Source organism: Eretmochelys imbricata, chromosome 15, assembly GCF_965152235.1.
Source record: "Eretmochelys imbricata isolate rEreImb1 chromosome 15, rEreImb1.hap1, whole genome shotgun sequence".
Lineage (NCBI taxonomy): Eukaryota > Metazoa > Chordata > Testudines > Cheloniidae > Eretmochelys > Eretmochelys imbricata.
In genome coordinates, this window is record NC_135586.1 from 30,928,872 (window position 1) to 30,955,654 (window position 26,783).

The following is a 26,783-nucleotide window of genomic DNA, read 5'->3' on the forward strand; positions in this document are numbered from 1 at the left end:
GCATTTTACCAAAGCACTGGATTGAATCACAGCAATTTACAGTTATATCAGCTTTTGGTACAATTCAAATTTCAGTCTTCATTATGTAGCTGTTAATCAAATCCAAGGGCCAGACAAATGAGTTGCTCTGCAATTGATCCCTTGGCCACAGGCTGGGTGGAGTTTCCAGGTTTGGCAGGGCACGGCCTGTTATTGATCACTGCTAATGCACCAGGCAACGAGCTCAGCTTTCACAGGGTTAAAATGGAAGCTGCCTATTTCCCAGCGTAATGACCTTCTTTCATCATTCCTTCCTTCTGTTCCAGAGTGCCCAGATTTGGATAGAACTGCAGATATCCTCCCTGTGGACAATTCCTCTCACTAGTGCTGCTGGCTCATTTTTTTCAGCCCCACAGTGCATAACAGGCAGATGCGAGTGACTGACCAGCTCCGTAGGTGCAGTGTATCTTTGGCAGCAGTGGGTGGGGAGAGCTGGATCCACCTGCATTTGTGAATCTGAAATTGAAAAGGAAAGGACACAGAGTTGGGGTATTTCTTTTCTCCTTTCTTCATTGTTGCTCTGCTGCCCATGGGATTAACAGGGATTCAGGCTGTGATCTCTGAGACGCTGCACCAGGCAAAGGGCTTCTTGAGTTACGTTTTAGTTGACGCCTGTGTCACAAAACCGATATATGATGCTCTTCACTGTGCTAGCTGAAGTCTTTCAGTACAAAGTGGGGGATTTTTTATTCGTTTCTCCCACTCACTGATCTCTCTAGGTTTCACTTCTTCCTCCCTAGCACTGTTAATGTGGCAAATATATGAAGGAAAGTGACCTAATTAACAGTCAGTATAGAAAAATGAAAATGGTGCATATTTAAACCAGCCTGCTAATGTTGCCTCAATTCCATCAGTGTACTCTTCAGTGTGCACATTTCTTTAGTCTTAGCAAATCAGCAAAGTGAAAAGAATTAAAATGCAAGGAATCTCCCTGGAAATGCAGGCAGGAGTCTGACAATCTCTGGGCAATGCATCCAAGGAGTCTACTGGCTCCTTCAGAGCTCTAATGAGCCTCTCTGCCAGTTTGTGCTATCTGGGACAGTCAATCCGGGGATTAGTGGCTTGCTGGACTGCAGCGGCATTTGCAGATGCCTTGTGGTCCATGGTGTCGGTGCCTGTTAGAGAGCTTTAATCTGCAGATGGCTGACATGCTGCCCACCATGCAGTGGGAACCCGTGCACTGCAGAATGGGTTTTCTAATCTCTGACCCATTCCAGGTGCATGTGTGTAGGGGTCTGTGATCTCCGATAACAGGCAAATGTGGCAAGACAAACAGAAATGCACATCCTCTCCATCAGCTTTACTTCCTGGTCAGTGAGATCAGTCGGGAAGCTTTCCCTGCGTTGCAAAAGGCCCTTTTTAAACCAAATTGAGATGTTAGGCTTGGACTGGGCTGCAGGAGCATCCACTGCCAAGCACCACCAGATGGCCCGTGTGATCTTTGGTTGGGTTTGGAGCTGGATCTGTTCCTGAAACGATATTGCCTTGTTCTACGCAGACGGAGCTCCCTGAGGCCTCTTCCAGCTGCTCAGCTCCTGGCTGCATAAAGAGTTAAGGCGTGCCCAGGGGTGTGGAAAAGAAATTAGCAGGAAAGTCACAACAGCCATTTCCCCAGGCAGTTCCTGTTCCTTTCACAGTGGCTGAGCCACCAATACAAAGGCATGACTCAGACAGAGCGGTGACTTCCTAGGTACCAAGGACTTCCCGATTTCCAGTGGCCAGCCCAGTGGTTGGATGTGCTGGGTTGTGCTCTGCAATGGTGCATGCTGCAAGAGAGCTGGTGTCCTAATGTGGATGAAGCAAAGCCCAGCTGCATTTCTGGCTGTTGTCACAAACCAGGGCGTATTTTGTGCCTCCTATTCAGATTAGCACGGTCCTGGAGGAGAAGCAGACAGGACGTCTCCCTCAGTGATGCTTCATATTTCTCTGTGGTGGCTGTGAATACTGCCGTTGGGGTATCAAGGAAACAACACGGATTTATGCTGATTGTGTACTACGTGTGGCAGACCCAGGGGCTAATAATAAAAAGGAAAAACCTTCACACCCACCCCTAGCAATTGAGGGCGGGGCAGGGTTATTTTTAGATTCTGCAGCAGGGTGAGCTGAAAACAAATTGCACCATTCTAGACAGTGCAGCTTTATGATAGCGATGCAGTTGTTAGGGTTGGAAAGACACTTTCATTATAAGCTCTTATGCCAGGCATGTACCCTTTGGCCTGAAATCCTTCATGCTTGTTCTCAATGTAAAGGTGACTCTTCCTTTGGGACAGATCCATTAGGCTGTTTTTGAATTAGCCAAGCATAAAAATGAAAATGTGTGTGACCTTGTTTTGTTGTGTGCTGTTTTATCAATGGAATAAAAACCCGGAGTCCTTTTTTGCTTGGAGATATCTCAGAAATGGCTTATGTCAAATGTGCTCTAGATTTGTAGGCTGGGTCTCCAATAGGCACCTTTGAAAGTCCTAACCTGAGGCCGTGTAGAGTGTGGGAATAGGGTAGCATCTCTTTAAATAGCTAGTGAGCCCTCTAGTGGTGCTCACCATGTTCTGGGTTTTAGCAGCCGCCAGAACCCTAACGGCAGAGCAATGTATATGCAGCTAAGTCATGCATGTTGTATATATCCAGTAAACACAGCTATTTGGAGCCCGCTGTGCTTGTATGGGTCCTTCATGATGCGTTTGCCTAAAATATAAGACACAGCTATCCTTACTGGGGGCAACCAGCTTTGACATGTTTGAAGTAAAAGGAGGATTGTATCAAGCTGGGTAATTGTGTCAAGGTGAGTTTCTCTGGGGAGACTGTAGGGAGGCAAAAGCTGGGCAAACTCTTGGGCAGTAAAACAGGAGTTTTGTGTCTCAGAATTGTGCATAATACGTGTTTTGGACGGGGTGGCACTCTGAGCCTACATCAGGGATCATTTGTCAAGGGATTGAAATTGGACACCAATTAGCGCTGGTTGATTTATTGTGTGTTGTGGTCAGTTTCCAAAATATTTGCTAAAACAAGGGAGGACTAGCTCCCTGGCTGCCAGTTCCTGTTGAGATTATAGCTATGTGTATATATGTGGGGAATAGGTACGTATCCATCGACAGCATACATCTATGTCTTTATTAAATATATCTGTGAAAATCCCTTTCCACCAGTATATCCTCCTGTCCCTGGGACTGAACTGCAGTGACATTCAAAACACGGAGAAGCTTTTGCTTTGCTCTTGAGGTGCAGATGGAGAGAGACTAACGGGTGACATTGAAACAAGGAACAAGAGCCACTGCAGCATGCATGCGGCACCATGCTGCTTATCAGAGATTCCTGCAGAAGCTGCAGCTCAGGGGAGGAAGCCCGGCAAGTATTCACAAGCTATCCCCTGGGACCAAGAACTAAATACCCCATGAAGTCAGGAGGAATCAGAGCTGGATCCTGCAACTGAGTTCCCCTCTGAGCCATCTGAAGGCTGGTTGTAACCCTTTCCCAACGTGACCCTACCCTGAATCAATACGATGGTTTTATTAAGTCAACATAAAGACTGGCTAAGTCCCTAGGGCTGGTTTCTGATCTTGCCTGGTTGCCTGGTCTTGATTCCTGCACCCCAAACTGGTCTAATTCAAAGCAAAACTTCTGGTTGCAAACGAAACCCAAGCTTCACCCCAACCCCTGCAAAGTTACAGTGCAGCTCCATGGACGAGTGATGGGAACTGGTATGAAATAAAATGAGATCGGCTGCACATGGTCATATGGCATTAAACGCTCAGGGAACTTTGCATTTTCTCCAGGTAAAGCCCCCTAAAGTTAGCCTATACACTGCAGTCCCTTGCTGATTCCCTGGCCTCAGTGTCCATTGCAAGCTGAGTAGGGCTGCTTAGAAATTTTCAGGTGAAGCAGAGTTTTGTCAACAAATGCCAGTTTGTCAAACCCAAAATGTTTTGTGAAAAAAGTTTGGGGAATTTTCATTGAATTGCAGGTAGAGGGGTGGCGGAGCCCTGTCTGCCTGGTTCCCTGCCAGCTTGCCTGGCGGGCTGCTGGGAACCCCAGGGCTTCGAGGTTCAGGGCTCTGGGGTAGCCTGCCGTGCAAACTGAGTATTGCTTTCAGCAGCTGGGGGCCTGGGGAGCATACTTTTTTTCAGAATCACCATTCGTTGGCGTTTCTGAAACGTTACTTCTTTTGAAGTTCTGCTTTGTGGGAAATGTGGAAAAATTTGGTTTGGTTCTGAAACCAAATGTCCAAATATTGAAACGCCCCGGGAACCAGAATCGCTGCCCTTGGCCAGCTGGCCTGGTGCTGTCGGGCTGTAACAGTGACTGTGCTCACAGCTGCTTTCGAGAGCACAGCCAATGGGACAGGCAACCAAGCAAGCCAGCTTGAGGGGTTGTGTTGCCCTCTGCTCTGAGGGAGAAGGAGCCCAGGGAAATGTCACCGGTAGAGAGGGCACTTAGTGTCATGGTGGCTTTCACAAAGTAAAATCACTTTGAACCAACTTCCACGCATTGGCTGCAGAGCAGCGCTTCACAGCATGGCACAAATCAGGTTTTTTTTATGGCCAAGGTATAAACCTCTAGAAAAAACCGGATTCGCTTCGGATGAGCCCAGCGCTGGCCATGCCCATGAAGCCACTCTAAGAAGGAGAGAGAAGAACCAGAACTGGTTGACTTTGCTTTTGTTTCTCTGCGCCGGCGGGGAAAGCTGACGAGCTTGCTGATCTCGCAGAGCATGTAGGGCTTATTAAGTGTCTGAGCTGAGTGGGGAATGAGGGGAAGGTCCTCCAAGTTTCCTGCATATTGAGAATAAACTCTTTTAAATAATTCGGCCTTATTAACAGGGAGAGAAAACCCCAGCTGTGCCACTCAGCCGGTCACTGCACCAAAGGACATGATGCGTTGCCATGCTATTGCAACATGCTATGCTAAACATGGCAGATTGAAAGAGAAATGAGGCATCAGGTATTTCAGAGGCATTGACTTGCATAAAATCCTGAAGATTGAGTCTGTTTCTGAAAACCGTGGTTGGGTTTAGGGGAAATGACACTACATTACAGGAATCTCGTAATAAAACAAAGTAAGTCAATTAAAAAAAACCACCAACAGCTCCCCGCCACTCCCTTTTTTCTAACTAAAGCCTTTCCTGCAGTTTATAGTTTGTACAATGAGAAAGCCAATGGCCAAGATTCCTAAAAGTGCCTGGTGATTTGGGGTATCTCAGGTTTTGAATGGCCAGTCTGAGACACCTTTCCGTAGGCCTGATTTTCAGAGGGTGGGTGCTTAGCACGTTTTGAAAACCAGGCCCCTGTAAGTTGTCTCAAAGAGGGTATCTACAATCACGGAGCGCTTTTGAAAATCTTGGCTGATCTGCTGGCTGATCATCACAGAGATATGTTGCCATCAGAACTGCAGAACTTTAAAGGCTGCATCTGGAGCACTGAAGAATTTTTCCCATTTTTTATCATAATTTGGATGATGGTCACCTCCAAAGTGTTACTTTGCATGAAACTTGCAGGGATCCATGATGGCTATTTTCATAAAGTTCACATGTGAATGTCCACGTGTCGGAAGCAAAGCCAGTGTCACTGGAACATGGATTTATTTAACTTGAAACTTATTTAATCCACAGAATGATTCACACAAGTGGTTCTACGTGTGCTTGAATTATTGTTCATCCTGCTGTTTGTTTATACCAGTCCCAGTGATGCTCTTTGCTGCAGTTTGTTTTCTCCCACAGTAATTTGTCTGTCTACTTCGTATTCTCTTCTCTGCTTTCAAGGCCTTGCATCCTTCTCCTTCTACCAGCTCCTTTGTCATATCACGGATTTCTCTCTAGCCAAGACAGCCCAGCTCCAGCCACATGTTTGGAAAAATGGGAGACTTTAACTGGGTTTTCTCATCAGTAGCCTTATCATAGGCAACAGCAGCACAAAGACCCATTAGATCAAACAGTCTATCCACTGCCAAGGCAGGGGCGCTCCCTCTAGACGCTCCCAAGTGGGGTTTTTTTTTGCCTTGGGGCTGCATGTGTCTGGATCGAAAATCCTCTTTAAAAGGAAAAGTTATGTGACATCACCAGCATCTGCATGGCTCTCCCAGGGGTTTGGTGGTGTTTTTTTTTTTTTTTGTAATAAGAGAGAGGCACCAGCGAAATTCCTCCCTGGTGCAACTCTGTTGGTTTCAGCAGAGTTGCACTGGGATGAACCTGGCCTGACAGTCTAGGGTAAAGAAGAGTTTAGAAACTTAATAAGGACTGGAGCAAAGGAGGATTGCGACCAGCTGTGGGATGGTGGCAGCAAGGAGAAGTCTGCTCTCCTGCCCTTCTCTGGGGTTTGACATGAGACAGGCAGCCAATGGCTTTGCTCCCAGGATTTTTCTTGCGGGGGCAGGAAGGAGTGGAGAATGATACTTACAGTGCCATGGGAAGCTTTTTGTAGGCTGACACAATGGAATTAATACACTAATGTGTAAGCTGCGGATGCCTGTAGTAGGCACTTTCTAGTAGATCATCATATGGAAATAAAGGAAGCTCACAGAAGTTTTCCTGGTTAGCTTCTGTGACTGCATATGCAAGCTGCTATTCTTCCCATTGCCTGCACCCCCGCTTCCAGCAGCCTGTCTTTGTGCTTTGAGCCCCTGCAGCAGCCTTAGCAATCCCTGATTGGCTCCTTGATCCTATATCAACTTATGGGGTGGACCAGAAAGTGTCTAGGCAATAAAATGGCTCCTGAGCGAGCTGCTATGATGGCCCTGCTTCTCTGCTCCTGGAGCTCTGACTTGGATTCTGATCCTTGATCAACCTCCGGAACCCGAGCACAGGCCCTGATCCCTGGTATTGACCCTCGGCCCGACTCTGACTCCGGCTTGATCCTCAGTTTGATTCTTGACCCCGATGCTGACTCTGACCCCTGTCTTCAGTTCCTGACTCCCAAGTGCCTGCCCACTTCCACCCAGGATCCTAACAACTAGGGACATGGGTCTGAGAGCTACAAAGGGGTGAGAAAGAACGTAGGGGCTTCGTGCTCATGAATAGCCCACGATCTTTGCTTTATTTTAATGCTCACTGCTCACGAAGCTTCTCCCCAGTTTTCTGTTTGGGGGTTTGCTTCTCTAGCAGGGAGGTGGAGGTGGAAGAGGACAATACTGGGGTTGCTCCAAGCCAGTGAGCTGCTGCACCCTCTTGCTGCTCATGGCAGGGAAGCAGCTACCTCCCCTACAACTTGCCAGCACTGCCTGTTTTCCCAAATTTTTCTACTTGAAACCCATTTGCCTGCTGCCATTGGAAGCGGCCCTTGCAGGGAATCCAGTCCGTGCTTATCCTGGGTCATTGGGGCTTAGTTTTTCATTGTGGGTGGCAGGAGCTGGAGCCTGGTCATTCAGTTTCATGTGAACCCTGCCTGCTGCATCCATTGGGGGACCTCGCCACCTCTGGGCAAGAAGTGACAAGGGGTGGGGTGGGGGGTTGTTCCTGTTTCCCTTCTAAATGGCTTTCCCAGCCTCTGCCGGTCCCTGAGGACTGCCTGGCTGACTTCTTGGACAGTGGACAGACCTGAACAGGGATATAAAATATGGTTCCCCATACAGCAATGCTGGCCCTGTCATGCTGAGATTTTGGGCCATTTTATTATTTTGATCTGGTCCCACGCTGCTACTATTTGGAATGAACTTTCCTTGGAAGTGTGTGTATAGATAGTGTCTCTTCTGTTTGCTAAAGCTATTTCATTTCTGCAAGAAGCCAACCCACCATTTATTTATATGCTTCTTTAATCTGCATTGGAAACTCACTCACTCAATCTTTCACTGGCAACCAAGATTTATATCCTCAGTAGATTCTGTTATTTGGAGAAAGAGCCAGAATAACCTGGTGATGGCGTTAGAATGAGAACATTCTAACGGTCTCTCCTCCCGGTTCTGGGCATGGAATGCAGCTCGCACTGTGCCTCTGTGGCACTCTCTGTTTTTCATCACAGTGTGGATTTTTTGCCATTCATCCTATCAGAAAAATAGAAATATAACTTTCTCCGAGGCTCTGGCATTTGTCCATTTCTCAGTTCGTGACAATAAAGCTCCTGCTTAGATTTAAATTCTGGAACAGGGAAAGGGAATTCAGGTTTGTCTTATTTGTTAATAGCGCATCATGGAAATAAGATCTACAGGGCAAATAGCATATTGGAAATGAACGGATAAGGGTGTAGTTCAGGCTGCTGGGTAGGCTGAAGCAATTTAGCTGACTTGATATAACAGCAGGCTGGAGTATTTGGCAAGAAGAGAGAAGTCCGATGGTTAGATTCCAAATTGCTGTGGCAACATACAGAATTATATAAATTGTATGAAAATATAAATCAGCTGATTAAATCATTAAATCAGTAACCATCCCTCCTAAATACAGGGTTTAAAACAATCACACAAAACATTTAATTAAAATCTGTGACTAACTGTGTATTAAAATTACAATTTTTGTAGCATTGGAATTGGGTAACACATATATTTAATAATAATTGTGTAACTAATCATAATAATTTTTACTTCTCTGCAAATCCCAGTTGCAGATACTGTGCTGAGAAGAGTCGATGATTTTTTCCCCATAGATTCATAGCTTTTAAGGCCAGCAGGGACCACTGTGATCATGCAGTTGGCCCTTCTGTGTATCACAGGCTGTTGGACTTCCCTGAATCAATTTCTGCATCAAGTCCAATCGTTGTGAACCCATGCCTGGAATTAGGTGCCCAGGCCAGGTCAGATGGGGGTGGAGGTGCTGCCCCCTTAGACCCAGAAGACAAGAGGTTAGGGCACTCAGCTGGGAGGTGAGAGACCTGGTTCGAGTTTCTGCTTTGAATAAAGCAGAGTGGGGATTGAACCTGCCGCCCTCACCTCAGGTGAGTACCTTCACCACTGGGCTTTACGGTATAAGAGGAGCAGCTGCAGCACGCCTCCTCCAGGGGTGCTGGTTAGGTGGACTTGCAGCCTGCATATGGCATCGGGCCCCACAATGAGCTAGCGAGGAGAACGCCTCACTTGTGAATCTGTCTGGGGCTTAGACCCGTCCTACGTGGTGAGCAGGTCAGTGGTGTCAGAACTTAGATACCTTTGCACATGCCCATTGGCAGAAACAGGTGCCTACAGGATTTCACTGGTGGACACTTAAGCACCAAGGGAATTTAGGTGCCCATAGGGTGAGGTGGCAGCTGAGAGGTGGTTTTGTGAATGCCAGTGACACCGAAGGGGGCCGTTAGGCGGCTCAGTCCCTCTTGTGAATCTAGCCCCAAGTACGGATATTACTGGTTGGAACTTTGTTTTGTTTGCCCATCACAACCATCATCAAGTCACGGTGGCTTACCTCTCAGCAATCACTACTGGTTAGTTCTCAAGCCCCCAGTGCTGAGGCAGAACCAAGTATACCTAGACCAGTGGTGGGCAACCTGCGGCCCGTCCGGATAATCCGCTGGCGGGCTGTGAGACAGTTTGTTTACATTGACCGTCTGCAGGCACTGCCGCCTGCAGCTCCCAGTGGCCGTGGTTCACCATTCCCGACCAATGAGAGCTGCGGGAAGCGGTGTGGGCTGCAGGTTGCCCACCACTGACCTAGACCATCCCTTGACAGGTGTTCATCTAACCTATAAAACCTCCAGTGATGGGATTCCACAAGGATACCACACCTCTCATTGACTTCAGTGGGTGGTCAGCACCACTCAAAATCAAATCTATGGTTTTTAATCATTACAGCAATCAGGAGCCTTTCAAAAAAGATTGGTACAGCAGTTTCTTTCTCTGTGAAGAGCATAAGTAGGATTAGCTGCGTATAAGGAGGGTAGTTGGATTCTGAAGGGTCTAATAACCGTGGTGAAGATTCCTGTACTAAAGAGGCAATGGTGCTGGGTTCAAAGGTGTCTGGCCAGTCCCAGGCACTGTCTTAGCACAGCTATGAGTGCGGCTGGCTGGAGGACTGAGTAGAGAAGGGCAAGGATAAAAACCTTACAGCTTCATTCCCCTGAGCGGCAGAAGTGCATTTTGGAGTCCAGATCCGGATCTGACACTTGTAACTCTTTTCTCACTCTCCTGCTGTGATGGGCTACAGCCAAACCCTGGCTGAGGCCTGTCCTGGTCTTTGGTGGGAATTGAGATTCAGAACGGCAATGTGCAGCCCATCCCTCACCATGGCAGATGGGAAGTTTTGGCAATGTCTCCCCACAAAACACGCCGCATGTGCTTTCCCATGCTCTGAACATTAGCAAACTGGCAGTTCAGCAGTGAAGCCAGCCAGCCCAGGGCCACCAGGGCCTCTACTACATGCCTAGTGTTCGAGGTGCCTGCTTGAATCTGCATAGACATCTTCCAGCTCTAGGGGGAATCACTAACATGCTGAGCTTGGTGCTTGCGGCAAAGTTCCATTCAAACGCTCGTGCCCAGTTTGCGCTGTGTTTGGAAGCAGAGCCAGTCTGAGGTGAAGACCAAAACGACGACAAAATCCAAGTCGGCAGGAATTGCCCTGGGCTTGCCACCGTTCCTGCCTGTCCCTCCTGCACTGAATGAGACCTGACTGCCCAAGGCAGGACTAAATGTGCAGTCGCATTAGCAGGCAAAGTGCTGGGTATATGAACCTCCTTCAGCCTGGGAAGGAGAATGAGCACAAGTTCCTTCGGCACCAGGGCAGGTTTACTCAGATGGCATCTCTGCACATACCAGGCTAATTGCGATCTTTAGGGCTTGCCAAAACTTGGAATTTCCACTTTGAAATTGGTTTTCATTCTGATTCAGAATGAAATAAAAACAATTCAAAATTTCATTTTGGATCAATTGAAACATTTTGTTTAGATACAATTGAAATGTTTTGTTCCATTTCCAACTTTTAAAATATTTATATTATAATTTATACTATTTATAAAATAAATTTTGAAATGGGAAGTCATTTCAAAGTGGAAAATCAAAATGCTCTCTCTCAAACTTATCAAAATTCTTTTTTTCAGTTTTTTTGTCCCAGAACAAAATTTTCTCCAAAACAACATGTTCCCATGAAAAGCTTAATTTAGGACATTTTCTGAAGGAAAAATGTTTGGATGGGAAATTTTCGAGCATCGCTAGTAATTTTCCATCATTTCCTCTCTTGGCATTCTTGGTACCCTTTTTAATTTCCCACCAGGGTTGAGTCTGAGTATTTGTGTTTTCAAGAATCCCCTGCTCTAACTTTAGAGACAATTACGTTTCTCTTGTTGTTTCTCCCCCTTCCCTCCACCCCCCTTTAGACTGAAGAGAAGCAGAAGGCTTCTGTGGCATTTGTCCAGCTTCAAGCTGCTATGGAGACTTTGGGAATCACGGTGGATGAGCAGACTGCCATTTGGCGTGTGTTAGCAGGGATCTATCACCTGGGAGCAGCAGGGGCATGTAAAGGTAAAGGAGTGCTTGCACCTCTCGTCTTCCTTGTTTTCCTACAACTCTTACCAGGCTGCTACTTGTGCAGCGGGAAGAGGAGGGGGAAGTCAGCCCAGACAGATACAAAATTTGACCTGAGAGAAAAAGCTGTAATTAGATTGCATAGACCACACCTTACAGTCTAACTAGATTTCAGTTCATTCCTCCTCTGCTTCTGTGTGCTGGTCTTTCTGTGAGTTTCCTGCTTTTTAATTGTGAGGTCACAATGACAGGAATGCAAGGTGGAGGTGGGAGTTCTGTCACTTGAACTGAGACAGACTTCAGCTCTCAGTTACATGATCATCCTGCCATCTCCCTGACTTCATTGGCTACCAGGGGGTTGAACAGGTGTTACTGTCTCAAAGTAAAGAAATAAAGGGCTACGGGCTGGGCTGGGGTGATAAGGCTCAACACAAACTGCATGCTACAGATTATAGATAACAAAAAGAAGAGGAGTACTTATGGCACCTTAGAGACTAACAAATTTATTAGGGCATAAGCTTTTGTGGGCTAAAACCCACTTCATCGGATGCATGCAGTGGAAAATACAGTAGGAAGACATATATATATATATATACACACACACACACACACACAGAGAACATGAGGAAATGGGTGTTGCCATACCAACTCATCAATTAAGTTGGGCTATTATCAGCAGGAGAAAAAAAACTTTTGTAGTGATAATCAGGATAGCCCATTTCAAACAGTTGACAAGAAGGTGTGAGAAACAGTAGGGGAAAAGGTTTCAGAGTAGCAGCCGTGTTAGTCTGTATCAGCAAAAAGAACAGGAGGACTTGTGGCACCTTAGAGACTAACCAATTTATTTGGGCATGAGCTTTCGTGAGCTAGATACAGCCTAATGCAGATACCACTCTGAAACCTGTCACCATAGATAACAAAGGCATTTCTTTTGGAGATCTCCATAGCAACTCCTAGATAATCAGCCACATTGTGGTGTTAGTTAGCAGGTTTTGGTACAGGGCCCAACTCTCCCCTCACACAGTTTAAATCCATGGCATCATGCTGGTGTACAACTTGTGTGAGTGAAGAGTCAGGCCTAAAGAGTCCATTGTACTGTGTCCTGGGTTCAGAGACTCTATGTTCTGGATAGTAGCATAGCCTATACCTTAGACAGTTACTTCTAGTCCCATCATTCATCCCTTTCCTCGGCATGTTCAAAAGTATACGTTACTTTTCGCCAGAAACATGCCATTCCCAAAGCAGTGGGAGTATGAAATATGTACTGCCTTCTGTTACAAACCTGTGACGTGCACAGAACCAGGAGCCCAAGTCCTCAGCTGCTGTGAATCAGCAAAGCCCCACGGAAGTTCAGTACCGGAGTCAGTGGAGCGACACAGAGTTACGCCTGCTGAGGACTTGACCCGTACATCTCCAGCAGTTTGCCACATCACATGACTTAAGCATTCAGGAAGTAACACCTACTAGGAAGACTTTGCCACTGGTTCATCATTTGTGGGAGTTCCTTGTTAATTATTTGGGACCTGAATGTTGATTGTGGGGCAGGGGAGGGGAAGACACAAAGAAAGTCTACTGGAGGAATTCTCTGGAATGTGTTACTTCCTTGTGCACCCTACCAAACACAGCCATCAGTACCATCAAGTGGTCCAGAGAAATCCCATTTATTTCTCTCAGCCAGGTTTTGCCAGACCCACCCATTATACTAACCCCACTGCCTCTTGTCTCCCTTCCAGCGTTCTGCCAAGTTTGGGAGGATCGGTACACATGTATGGAAATGAATTGTCTTTACTGAGCTTGTTCACATTTATGGCCTTTGTCTTTGACTATGAAGGTAGTTGTTCCTCCTCACCCCAAATTGCTGTGCCTGTCATTCCTTAACATTTTACCAGTGCTCCAGGGAGAGAAGAGGCATGGTCACTGAAGGAATTATCCATCCTGGCTCGTAGTATCCTACGGTGGTTGTGTGGAGCTGCAGGTTCAGTTAGCGATTATTTTAGCTTCTCTAGAATGTCTCATGTAATTGAATTATAACGGTAACAGTGTGAAGGAAGATTATAAAGACATCATTACTACTTGGATACAGAAATTGTCTTTTCCCTAATGAAGTATTTAAGCTGTGTTCGAACCTATTCTAGAGACAGCCACACATGATTTACACACTTCAATTTATAGGGGTTTAATAATGGGTTGCTTTAAAATCAGCCATAGGCGTCAGTAGAAGTCTCTGCAACATATCATAACACATCTCAGGGTAATTTATGCCATTCATCATTTATTAATTATTTTAAAAGGATGAACTTTTTCATCTCAAGTGTGTTCTCTCTCCCTCTCCCCACTCCTTTCCCACTTGGTAAATCTGTTAGCTCTATTTCTCTACAGAGCAGCAAAGTCTAGTCAGCAAGGACACATGTCTGACATTGATTTGAGCTCTCCCTGTCCTTTGGGACTAGGATCCTCCAGCCTCAGAGTTCCCAGCAAAAGACAAAATTGGAAACAGTGACCCCTCATTTAAAAACTAAAGAACTTAGCACAAAGCTACACAGGCAGATAGGTAACAGCACTGCCCAGGGAGTCGGATAGTGATAGAAACATTGCAGTCTCATTGTATCAGAGCTGACCAATGGTCTATCTAGCACTGTACCTTGCCTCTGCTTCAGAGGAAGCTTCTCTGTAACCCTGGGGAACTAGTGGATGAAGTATGCACTGAACCTTGAGAGATTCTATCACTTGCACCTTTATAGTCTTCTGAAGAAATGGTGGGCGGCTCTTATTGTCCATCTAATTGGCTGCTCCTGAAGACGTCCTGTTTAAAAAATGCTGCCCATCCATTCACAGTTCTGAGTAACAGCTGTAGAGTAGGGAGGGGTGCAGTCTCTGTTTTAATCGAGTGATTATTGTTTGGGAAGGGGGAAGGGAAGGTTTGTAACCGTCAGGACCTTGGGGGAAACTCACCCTGACTTTTTAAAATGCTCTCAGTTTGGAACTGAAAATCACTTAATGCCAACACAGCAGTCTCAGAATGGCCTTGTCTTCCACTTTAGTTCTTGAGGGTCACAGCTCTTGAGCCAACTACGCATCCCTGTCAGAATATACAGAGCAGCATATCTACTTTATGAGGATGGGAAAGGCTTTAAAAATTCCCTCCTATCATAGCTGGAGTTGATTTACTCAAACTTATTGAACTTTCAGCAGGGGCCTTTTGTGCCCTGTGTGTCAGTTTAAGGTCAAGGGACTCCTGTGTTTGAAAAATCTTGTAGCTACTTGGGCAAGAATTGGAGTATTTAATAACAGTCCCAGACAGGGTTTGTGACTTCTCACAGAAGTGACTCAGATACAGGATTAAAACCCAGAGCATGTCTCAGCTCCACTCACTCTGGTATCGATTCCCCTGTCATGTGTCAACAAAAGGAGAGAAATGAAAGGAAATGTGGATAAAAAATGGATCAAAGCCGGTTGGAGGAGGAGTCTCTGAGGGGCACTCTTTTAATGTGGTTAAACCTATCCCCCTGATAGCCATCTTTTCCCTCCCCCTTCTCATGAGCTTTGAAGTTACGTATTCGAAATCCTTCGCTTTTGGAAACGTCACCAAAGAGAGCTCATCCGCGCCTTTTCCATTCACGTTCCTGAACGCAGCCAGGCACTGCAGCCTTGTGGAACAGCAGAAGCAGCGGCAGCCTCCCTTCTCTAAGAAAAACAACGGCGCTTAACTCGCGGCACACACTGTAGTCACCACAGGGGGATGCGGGATAAATCATCTGCTTTGCAGATTGTCACAAATTCAGTTTGCCCAGGAATACACAAGAACAGACAAGTGGCATCTATTGCTGCTTGAGAATGAGAAACTAGTTTGGAGCTCTAAAGACAACAACAAAAGTAGGACTTCAAATGCCTGCACCATTTGGTGTCAGCTCTTCTTGTTGCCTTTGAAATACTGTGACATTCCCTTTGTGGGAAACGAGCATGACATCCAGAGGCCAGCAGGCCTCCCAGAGGCCCATTCACCTAGGCATTTTCAGTCCCCTTTGTGTGTCCCAGTCTCTTACATGTTTTCGTGTATTCATTATGCTTTAAGCAGGAAGGAGGTTTCAGGTGCAGTTGGAGGTCTGGAGTCAGCCCATTCTCAGTCTGTCAGTTTTGCTGACTGGTATAAAAATCACAGCCTCAATGTTCTCTGAGCTAGGGCTTCCCACAGCTTACTATTAATAAACATGGCTGTGTTTCCATGGTTTGTCTCTGAGGGGAAGTCCAGGGGCTGTCTCTGAGATGAAATCTTTCTTGAGGTGTTTCTGTCCCTGTTGCAGCATACTGGGCATTGTTCTCTACCCTGGGCACTCTCTATCTCCCGGAGGTGCTGAGGGTGCTCGTCTCGAGCACTCTTAAAGCTGCATCCTTTGTGGTTGCTAAGCACTGAATTTAAACTTCAGGTGCTGAAGAAAGGGATTAGGGAGCCCTCTTCGGCAGGGATTATTAGATGGCATTGTACAAAGCCAGTCCATTTTCAGTTTGTCTGCCAGGTTCCATGGCCTTGGTTGGTGTCTGTAACAGGATGTTCTGCTTCTTTACGGGCAGAGGCTTGGGGCCAGCCCACCCTGTTCATTCATTCAATGCTGCTACAGTGGGGACAGATGTTCCCTATAAAGAGTGGGGCTGTCATTAAGGTGCAGGAGAGAGGAGTTTCCCTGGAGTGACTGCCTGGGTCTCCTTGGGAGGGGAGCATTGGGAACCTGCTGGGGAAAGAGGACTGGGAGGCAGCTCTGGGAGGCAGGACTCAGCCTAAGGAACCCTGCAGATCCTGGGAGAAGGTGCAGAAAGCATGCAGAAGGGGTGCCCAGGAAAGGGGCTGGATCGATGTCTTCCTGTGGTTAGTAAGGACACGAAGAGCCCATTGTTGAAGATCAGCATGGAAAGGAGTAAATGACCCAAGTTTTTCCAGCAGACTGATCCTGTTTGAGACTGCTGCCTCAGTTGCTCCCACCACTTCCCCTTTGGAAAAGTGAGCTGGCCCAGATCTGCATGGGACAGAACATTACTGAACACCAGGAAGGAAAATCTCTGCATCTGTCTTTTCAGTGTGTTTATTCACTTTTTTAAATATTAAGAAAAGTTATTTTTACGCCTGGAACAGCCCGTCATGGCAGGACTTTGCTACAGGTTTACTTTGTAGTCTTTGATAGAAGCAGTTTATTTTCAGAGGAGTATATTCTGCACAGAATTGCACTCCACTGAAGTAAGCAAGGCATTATGGAACGCTGTTTGATCTCTTCCTTTCTGTCTATGAATGCTTTGAGAACATCCCCAGACATCCATGCCTGGCACATGTCAGTTAACAGAGTGTATTTCACTCTTTGTTCTGGGAGAGCTGGAAACTGTTCAGTGCCATCCTGTACGTCAAGTGCAGCTCTGTCTAGAAAAGTGATTAATATTTCCACTTTGTTACTGCCCTAGCCTGCTTTCTGCAATTACTCTGGGTCATAGCCGCATGTTTCATGAGAAAACATTTCTACCACCAGCCCTGTAGAACTCAGTGGGGCTATGGAAGAGTGAGCTGGTTTCCACACTTTCTTGTGTATCACAGAGAATATTGCCAGTAAAATTCTGCTCCCAGAACTATCTATTGGACATGAGGAGGAGGAGGATGTGCAAATCGGGAGGAACCGAATGTGGTTTTCAGGTATGGAGATTGGAGGTGCCCGTAATGAGAAAAATCTTGCTTTGTCTGATCCAGGAGTTTTGGGATCTCCACCTAAGTGCTGCAGAAGTTAGAATTCAGGGCTCAGACTTGTATCTGCATCTTAATAGCAGTTCGGGTCTCGTGTCTGAATCAAACTGTTTTTGTGCTATTTCTATCAGGGGAAGGGAAAGGAAACCCTGTGATTAGTTCTCCTGAATACATTCATTGGAGGTACAGTCCTAGATTATATACTGAAATCTAGGCTTTAGATTATCTGCCTAGGTATGTACTTATTGTCCTAGTCCCATTGCTGTAGTATCTGAACACCTCCTGTCTGAGGCAGGGAAGGATTATTATCCCCATTTTACAAATGGGAAACTGAGGCACAAAGAGATTATGTGACTTGCTTCTGGCCACACTGGAAGCATGATGCAGAGCCCCCCACACCTGGATCCATTGATGTGAAATAATCTCTCAAATGCCTAAAGGGAGAAGTGACTGGCAGTGAAAATGAGCTATAGAAACCCCACCTGAATACCTCTTTTAGCTTTTTAAAATGGAAAGTTTCCAGAGTCTCTCAGAGCCATTTAGATGAGTAGGGTAATGGGGATGTCAATCAGAATGTTAGAATGAGGGCAACTTGCAGAATCAGGCAGGCGCTAGTTACCCAATTTCCTGTGAGCACATGGCCCAGTCTTACTTATCTCATCCTCACCAGTAGTAAGAAAATCCTTAAACTTGCGTTACAGCTGCTGTTTTACGGCTGCGGAGATGTAGTGACCTTTCAATAATTGATGTGGAAATGACACTTTCTTAATTCCACCAAGGCTCAAAACCCACATTTACCCAAATTTGTCATTATTGTGAGTTGCGAAAAGGATGAGGTCTCCTGAATTATCACGGGCTCAGAGGCTGCCCTTTTGTGATAAATGCAATATCAGATGTATACCCAGGAGGGTGGTAAGGGAAGAAATCCAGCATGTTTTGGTGTCATCTTTAGCAAGTTTCAGAACGTTTATCGTTGTCCCAGCTAAAGTTTGGCACCAGCTGTCATCTATGCAATGGGTGGGAAACTCCAAATGAAGAGAAGAGCCCAGTGTGTGAGAGGCTGGGTTTTGCATGTAACTTCATAAGACTTTATACAGAGGCAATTCTTCCCCTACCAATGTTTTCAAAGAAATGTTTAAGGCTTAAAATCTTGTTTTAAAAACAGTTTTAATCCCGTTTGCTGGAAAGCCAGTTCCAGGTTCCTTTTCCGCCAGCTGAATTTCAGGAAAGGGAGAGGAGAGCCACTGACTTGCTAGGAAGCATGAATAATCTCTAGCTTTCTCTGACTCCCTGAGCTTCTTGCACAAGCGCCAGGGCGTTGAGTGGGGCCCAGATCAGAACAGTGCTGGAGTGGAGAGGGCAGATTAGGGTCCTCAGGTCCAACCACACCTGGCCTTGCAGTTTTCATTCTGGCTCAAATGCAGCCTCAGTGAGCAGAAGTCTTGTGAGGGCAGACAGCTGATACAGTGAGATTTTTTTTATTTTTTTTTTACCAAAGTCAAAATCTTTATAGAACAGCAGGAGTGTTTTCATCACCATCAAGATCCATCAGCCTTCAATTGTGGGAGGGTGGGTTTTTTTTTGTTTTGTTCTGTTTTTGTAGAGCTCGCTCTCCTGATGGTGATGCTAGAACATTAACGTTTGGCTCAGCTAAATCATATTCTGCTGTGTCTCATCCCATTGCAACGTCAGTGAAAAGGCTAGCTACCTTTCTGGCTGGGGAAGGGTTCTCCCTGCTTCCTGGCATCATTCATGAAGAGGCTGCTTTGAAAAATTGCATCTAGGCCTGGTGATTAAATCTATGAATCTCTCCATACATTCTCACATATTCCTCTCTTCAGCACCTGGGCTTTCTTCCTTATGTTTTTTAAAGGACAGGAGCATGTTGTGTCTCATCTACAGGGTGCAGCGAGATCATTCCTGTCTTATACGTTGCAAGCTCTGAAATAACAAATCCACACAGGCTTCATGGGAAAGGTCTTAAAAACCACCTGAGAACAATCTTAGTGGATTTGTGGAAACCTGCCGAGCGCAGCGCTGAAAGGAAGGGGATTCTGAGCTTGGCGGAGCTGTGTGGCACAGAGATCTCCAAAGAGCATGGCAAGGAAACTCACTGTGTTTTAGGTTTTTCATGGCAATCCCGAATCTCAGCTTGGATTAGTGGAAAAGTTTGCTGAGGTATGTGAACCTGGGCCTCATTCTGGGTCAAATGTGCACTGCCTTTCCCACCTGTGGCAGAGGTGGGGTTGGCTGTTTAAGATTTTGAGTGGGAACCATGCAAAACTCCAGGACTTGGGTGGAGTTTGTGCTTTGAGTCATTTGAAACATAAAGTCCAACTCAGGAGGTGGAAGGCCCATATAAACAAAAGCCAAAATACAAGTATGGGTCAGAAACCGCGGTTAGTCAATAGCTATAGATTGGATAAAGGGTTTTATTTGAACCTGCCACCTTGAGTGCCTTTATTCTGCCCTGCCTGCTATCCAGAGAGAGGGCATCTGGAGACAGTGTCACTGCGGGTAGCACACAGGTCATTGTGGTGGTGGGTCTCTCACGTTCCTCTGCTGTGTTTGCACCGAGGGCGGGTACTGGTTATACCTGAACCTCTTCTAAGGGGGCACCTTAGTGTTTCAGAGCAACAAAAACAAAAGCAGAGAACTATAGGAGCGGTTGGAGAATTGACAAATCTGCTGGTTTGCAAATAGCTCTGATAGATTAGAGCTCACTCAAGCCCTGGACTGGTGTTTACTGATCAGATCTGCGCTCGCCAGATGTATTATCATCTGGGTGAGAAATATATCAAAGCTGGAGATCAGAGAGTGTGCAGGAAGGGAATGCAGCCGGAAGCTCCCCCTAATCCAGCGTACGCCCTCAGCTACCTCCGCTGGCCTGGCTCTTGGAAAGCCTCTGGCTGTGACTTAAAACATCTCCCTCTGCTGAGACCTCACACAAAGGGGGGTGACAACAGCTCCAGCTGCCCTCCCTCGCAGTGCACCTCCCTACACAGGTATGGAATACTCTGTGGGCCAGACGGTGGCCACACCTTGGGCCGATGCAGCTCTGCACTCATCCTTGAGTCCTCCGCACTGGGTGAGCTGCAGCAGCAGCCCTGGTGCTGTTCCCTCCTGAAAGGGGCAGGGAAGGGGAAGGAACGGTGAGTGGATGCTCCCGTCTCCTCCGTACAAGCTGGAGCAGCAGGGGTGCTCCTCAGGAGCGGAGGCCCAGGGCTGGTGTAGCTGCACCACCCAGCTCCCGCAAGGTCTGTAACTTTGCCACAATGTCGCCCGACACAAATATTTTTTTCCCAGTCCAAACAATATCGTTGGTGGCCCCGGCTTGGCCAGGCCTGAGGATTCCCACCGTGATGCAGTCAGAATACGTTCTCATTTCCTGGGCTGTTGTAGTCGATGCGGTGAGCTCTACCCCTGGCCCTCAGCTTCACTGGCTTTCTCCTTGTCTCTGAAAGACTTTAGCTGCCTTTCCTTCATCCATTCCCCTTTAGTCCTATGGCCTGGCCGTTACTATTGCCAAGATACTGGTGGTGCAGAGGGGTCTGACTCCAAAGGCTTGTTACTATTGACATTGTTTCTCCTTCCTGTGATTGTTTTTTTTATTGTTAACATGGCTCCTCAGCCAGGGCAAGCTCTCTCTCCTCACCTGGAGACTTGGCATTATCCCTTCAGCACTCTGACATCTTCATTACAAACTGTCTGCGAAATGCAGCCCTAATGGCAGATTTCTTTCATTATGCCATTACACGGCTCTTCCCATTGTTCTATATGTGCGTTAATGGGTCGTACATTAGCCCCGGGGTCAACAGAGAATAGGCTGCAGAATTTAGTGGAAGACAAATAAATTAAACATCCAAGCAGGGATCAACCCTCCCTGTCCTCCCTCACCCACCCAAAGCCATGAAAATGGGCATCTGGGTTAGTCCCATTATCAGTAATAAACAGAAAAGTTGTTATGAAATCGGTGGAGAAAGTGGCCGAGGTGACAAGCTGGCTCAGCTGCTCACTGGGCACCGTGGTTGAACTCTCCTTTCACAGAGCTGTGGAGTCCTACAGCATAGATGAGTGGTATGTACAGCGAGAGAGACATTATACCAATTACCTGGGGGTTTGAAACAATAGCGAGCGCCCCTTACAGGCTGCAGGTCCCTCTTAATGTTATGTAATGTTTAGAATGAGATGACCCCGTGGACTGCCAGTCCCACTCTAGCCATGAGTACAGAAGCAGAATAGTAAAATAAACCCATCCCTTCGCGGGAGCCATCCTATCTCTGCTCCATCCCCAAATTCCTGTGATGTGTGGACCCTATCCATGGATTATGGCACAGGGAGGAAAGTGTCTCTCATAGAATATCAGGGTTGGAAGGGACCCCAGAAGGTCATCTAGTCCAACCCCCTGCTCGAAGCAGGACCAATTCCCAGTTAAATCATCCCAGCCAGGGCTTTGTCAAGCCTGACCTTAAAAACCTCTAAGGAAGGAGATTCTACCACCTCCCTAGGTAAAGCATTCCAGTGTTTCACCACCCTCATAGTGAAAAAGTTTTTCCTAATATCCAATCTAAACCTCCCCCACTGCAACTTGAGACCATTACTCCTCGTTCTGTCATCTGCTACCATTGAGAACAGTCTAGAGCCATCCTCTTTGGAACCCCCTTTCAGGTAGTTGAAAGCAGCTATCAAATCCCCCCTCATTCTTCTCTTCTGCAGACTAAACAATCCCAGCTCCCTCAGCCTCTCCTCATAAGTCATGTGTTCTAGACCCCTAATCATTTTTGTTGCCCTTCGCTGGACTCTCTCCAATTTATCCACATCCTTCTTGTAGTGTGGGGCCCAAAACTGGACACAGTACTCCAGATGAGGCCTCACCAATGTCGAATAGAGGGGGACGATCACGTCCCTCGATCTGCTCGCTATACCCCTACTTATACATCCCAAAATGCCATTGGCCTTCTTGGCAACAAGGGCACACTGCTGACTCATATCCAGCTTCTCGTCCACTGTCACCCCTAGGTCCTTTTCCGCAGAACTGCTGCCTAGCCATTCGGTCCCTAGTCTGTAGCGGTGCATTGGATTCTTCCGTCCTAAGTGCAGGACCCTGCACTTATCCTTATTGAACCTCATCAGATTTCTTTTGGCCCAATCCTCCAATTTGTCTAGGTCCTTCTGTATCCTATCCCTCCCCTCCAGCGTATCTACCACTCCTCCCAGTTTAGTATCATCCGCAAATTTGCTGAGAGTGCAATCTACACCATCCTCCAGATCATTTATGAAGATATTGAACAAAACCGGCCCCAGGACCGACCCCTGGGGCACTCCACTTGACACCGGCTGCCAACTAGACATGGAGCCATTGATCACTACCCGTTGAGCCCGACAATCTAGCCAGCTTTCTACCCACCTTATAGTGCATTCATCCAGCCCATACTTCCTTAACTTGCTGACAAGAATACTGTGGGAGACCGTGTCAAAAGCTTTGCTAAAGTCAAGAAACAATACATCCACTGCTTTCCCTTCATCCACAGAACCAGTAATCTCATCATAAAAGGCGATTAGATTAGTCAGGCATGACCTTCCCTTGGTGAATCCATGCTGGCTGTTCCTGATCACTTTCCTCTCATGCAAGTGCTTCAGGATTGATTCTTTGAGGACCTGCTCCATGATTTTTCCAGGGACTGAGGTGAGGCTGACCGGCCTGTAGTTCCCAGGATCCTCCTTCTTCCCTTTTTTAAAGATTGGCACTACATTAGCCTTTTTCCAGTCATCCGGGACTTCCCCCGTTCGCCACGAGTTTTCAAAGATAATGGCCAATGGCTCTGCAATCACAGCCGCCAATTCCTTCAGCACTCTCGGATGCAACTCGTCCGGCCCCATGGACTTATGCACGTCCAGCTTTTCTAAATAGTCCCTAACCACGTCTATCTCCACAGAGGGCTGGCTATCTCTTCCCCATTTTGTGATGCCCAGCACAGCAGTCTGGGAGCTGACCTTGTTAGTGAAGACAGAGGCAAAAAAAGCATTGAGTACATTAGCTTTTTCCACATCCTCTGTCACTAGGTTGCCTCCCTCATTATATGTATTATATTATATTATAGTTATATGTTATTCTCATATAACTAACTCCTGGGTTTCCTCATGGGAAGCCAGTGCAGGTCCTGGAGCACTGGGAGTTGCTCTTGGTATGAAATTCCACTTTATGAACAGCAGCTGCAACCCTCAGTTTCTGGATGGTCTCAAGGTGTAGCACAGAGATCCCAGCTTGAGGGGGCAAAGCTCCTGAATGAGCAAGAAAAGGTTGCACCATTCTTAACTGGCACTGCTGAGTAAAGGTACAGATAGCTACCTGGACATCCAGCAGCAGTGCAGGGTCTGGCAGTGTCCCCCACGCTTCACGCCTGTGCCACGAAGGGCTGTCACAACCCCCGAGTCAGGAGCACTGATATATGTCCTGGTGACTGCTCTGGCTGCTTCTCCCAACTCACTGGTGCCTGAGTCTCATCTGGATTGAGCCCCATCCAAGTCCCAAGATCATCTAGACGCTGGGTTATACAGTCTGCTGGACCAGACAAGTCAGGCCATGTTCTCTCACTGCCCCTCCTGGCATCCTCCTATGGGGCAGGTGGCAAAGCAGCCCCCTATGAAACCTAAAAGCAGAGGGGCAATTGCCCAGTTACTCTCTGAGCCCTCTCAGAACCAGAAGTTTCATTTTCATGAATGGCCAGCCAGGGGAATGAGTGAAGTAGCTTATTCCACACAGGGGCTGATAAAATCTCCACCACTCCCCTGCCACACTCTGGCGTTACTTGTCTTTTCAGTTACTGTTTTATGCAGCCTCCTTTGCAATGGCATCTAAGTGCAGCCAGCAGAACAAATGCAGCAACCATGAGCCATCTCAGAGGAAACTGGTTGACATGTACAAACTATGGCCCTGTCTATGCAGCAAAACAATGTGTTTTCCACTCCAGTTAGCTCAATGAACACTCCTCCTCACAATGCCTCAGGTACATGAGTTATCACCTTTAAGATCATCTAAGCTGGCCATGGGTGCAGCCTTGCTGGATGCTCAGGGGGGTTTCAGTCCAGTTAAGCCAACTTGATTGGAACAGACACCATTTCTGCCCATAGGCCAGTCAGGCACAGTGTTTAATCCAAACCCTTCAGAGTCTAGCATGCAGTGCATGCTGCCCAAAGTGCCCTGATGCAGGGCTCTGGAAGGCTGCTGGGTGTGGGGATGGGGACTCATGCAGGCAGCAGCTGTCTGCTGGGAATGTCATACTGCTTCTGTGGTGTACACGCACATGCTTTTGCTGGCCTGGCTACGGCCCAGCCCCAGCGACCAGAATTCCATTTATCGAGACTCTACTCCTTACCGTTCCTTTTCAGATACATCTCCTGCCCTCGCTTTCCCTCATCCACATAGCGAGCCAGATCTCCAGCTGGTGTAAATCGGCGTTGAATTCAATGGGGCTGTGATGATTTACACCAGCTGGGGATCTAGCCCTGTTAATGTCAGTGGAGTTGTGGCTGATTTGCACCAGCTGGGCATGTCGCCCCTTGGCATCGCATCCCAACAGCATCGTAGAATCATAGAAGTGGAAGGGACCTCTAGAAGTCATCTAGTCCAGTCTCAGGGCAGGACTAAGTATTATCTAGACCATCCCTGACAAGTGTTTGTGTAAGCTGCTCTTAACAATCTCCAATGACCATGATTAACCACCTTGACAGTTAGGAAGTTTTTCCTAATGTCTAACCTAACCTGCCCTTGCTGCAATTTAAGCCCACTGCCTCTTGTCTTAAACTCAGAATTTAAGGCGAACAATTTTTCTCCCCTCTCCTTGTAACAACCTTTTATGTACTTGGTGGATGGGGGGGTGGGAAGTGTTAGACATGGTATACCTTGACTTTAGTAAGGCTTTTGATGCTATCGCACACGACCGTCTCATAAACGCACATGGCCTTCTCAAACTGGGGAAATACATCCTAGATGGAGCTGCTATAAGGTGGGTGCATAAATGGTTGGAAAACAGTAGTTATTAGTGGTTCATAGTCAAGCTGGAAGGGCATATCGAGTGGGGTCCCCCAGGGATTGGTTCTGGATCTGGTTCTATTTAATATCATTCATCAGTGATTTGATGATGGTATAGACAGTACACTTACAAAGTTTGCTGACGATACCAAGCTAGGAGGGGTTGCAAGTGCAAGTGAAATTCAGTAAGGACAAATGCAAAGTATTCCACTTAAAAAGGAACAATCAGATGCACACATATAAAATGGGAAATGACTGCGTAGGAAGGAGTACTGCAGAAAGGGGTCTGGGGGTCATAGTGGATCACAAGCTAAATATGAGTCAACAGTGTAACACTTGCAAAAAAAACCCCGCGAACATCATTCTGGGGTGTGTTAGCAGGAGTGTTGTAAGCAAGGCACGAGAAGTAATTCTTCCACTCTACTCTGCCTTGATATGGTGTCAATTGGAGTATTGTGTCCAGTTCTGGACACCACATTTTAGGAAAGATGTGGACAAATTAGAGAAAGTTCAGAGAAGAGCAACAAAAATAATGAAAGGTCTAGAGAACGTGACCTGTGGGAGATAATTGAAAAAACTGGGTTTGTTTAGTCTGCAGAAGAGAAGTACAGTAGTCTGCCTGACCTTCCCTAGGTATAGGGAATTAAGGAAAAGTTATGTACACAAAGCAGATGTTTCACTGGGCAGCAGCTTCTCAGAGCTCTCCCTGCTTTTTTGGTTCTCAGTGGGATTCCCATCTCCCACTTGCTGTCTCTGCTCTTAATTAGTCTGCATCTCTTCTAATAGCCTGGTAGCTAGGTGTTTCGTTCCCCAAGCACGTTCTAATTTCCCTTAATTGTTTCCCACATGCACTGATTAGAGTCGAAATGTTAAGCGTGCATGTTCGTGACTAACTCCTGATGTCTCCGGGCTCTTAATAATTATTAAGTCAATACACTGTTGGTGGGGTGAACTTCAGGAACTGCAGGGGGTATAAGGCAGGTGGCTGGGAAGGCTGATATTTTCACCACTGAACAAAGTGATGCAGCTCTGCGTAGTTACTTCTGATGTAATTATCCACTTCCATTATGGAAACACCAAGTACAGTTTAAAATATCCAATTGCTGCCTACCCCATCCCGGCCAGGCTGCCTATGGAATTAAGATGAACTTGGTGTATGCAGAGGCTTCTGAGTATGTGTGACAATGAGAGCAGCGAAACAATTGGCTTTAAGACAGCTGGTCTCATCCGTCAAGAGCCCTGTCTAAGGAACAGACATTGCCTTTGAACTTGCAGTGCTGCTCCATGAGTTTTCACAGGCGGTTTGAGCAGCGTAGGGTGTTAAATCAGACTTGACTGGTAGATGCTTGAGGTGCACTCTCTATTAATATGTTTCTCTTGGATTTACATCTCAAAATTCCTGCTCTTGTCCCCGGACTGGTCACAGTTTGTCCCATTTTCGTTGTCTTCAAGAGTAACTCACCTCACGCCCGCGGCATGAACTGGCAGGATACTGCTGTGAGACGAGAATCAGAGCCATCCTGATTCCAGGGAAGTGAAGGAAGAAGGTAGTGAGTAACAAGCTTGGCCTTGGGGATGGAACCACTGGGTTTAGGCTTCTCCCAGGAATACATGGAATGACTTCGCTATAGT

General features: G+C 46.8%; 1 protein-coding gene across 1 annotated transcript in view; it reads left to right on the top strand.

The window, feature by feature from the left end:
• Nucleotides 1-26,783, top strand: part of MYO18B (myosin XVIIIB) — a 183,580-nt gene that overhangs the window by 20,422 nt on the left and 136,375 nt on the right. Inside the window, exon 10 of the mRNA XM_077834845.1 lies at nt 11,253-11,397. Coding sequence (XP_077690971.1) covers nt 11,253-11,397 — 145 coding nt within the window. The remainder of the gene's footprint in view (nt 1-11,252; nt 11,398-26,783) is intronic.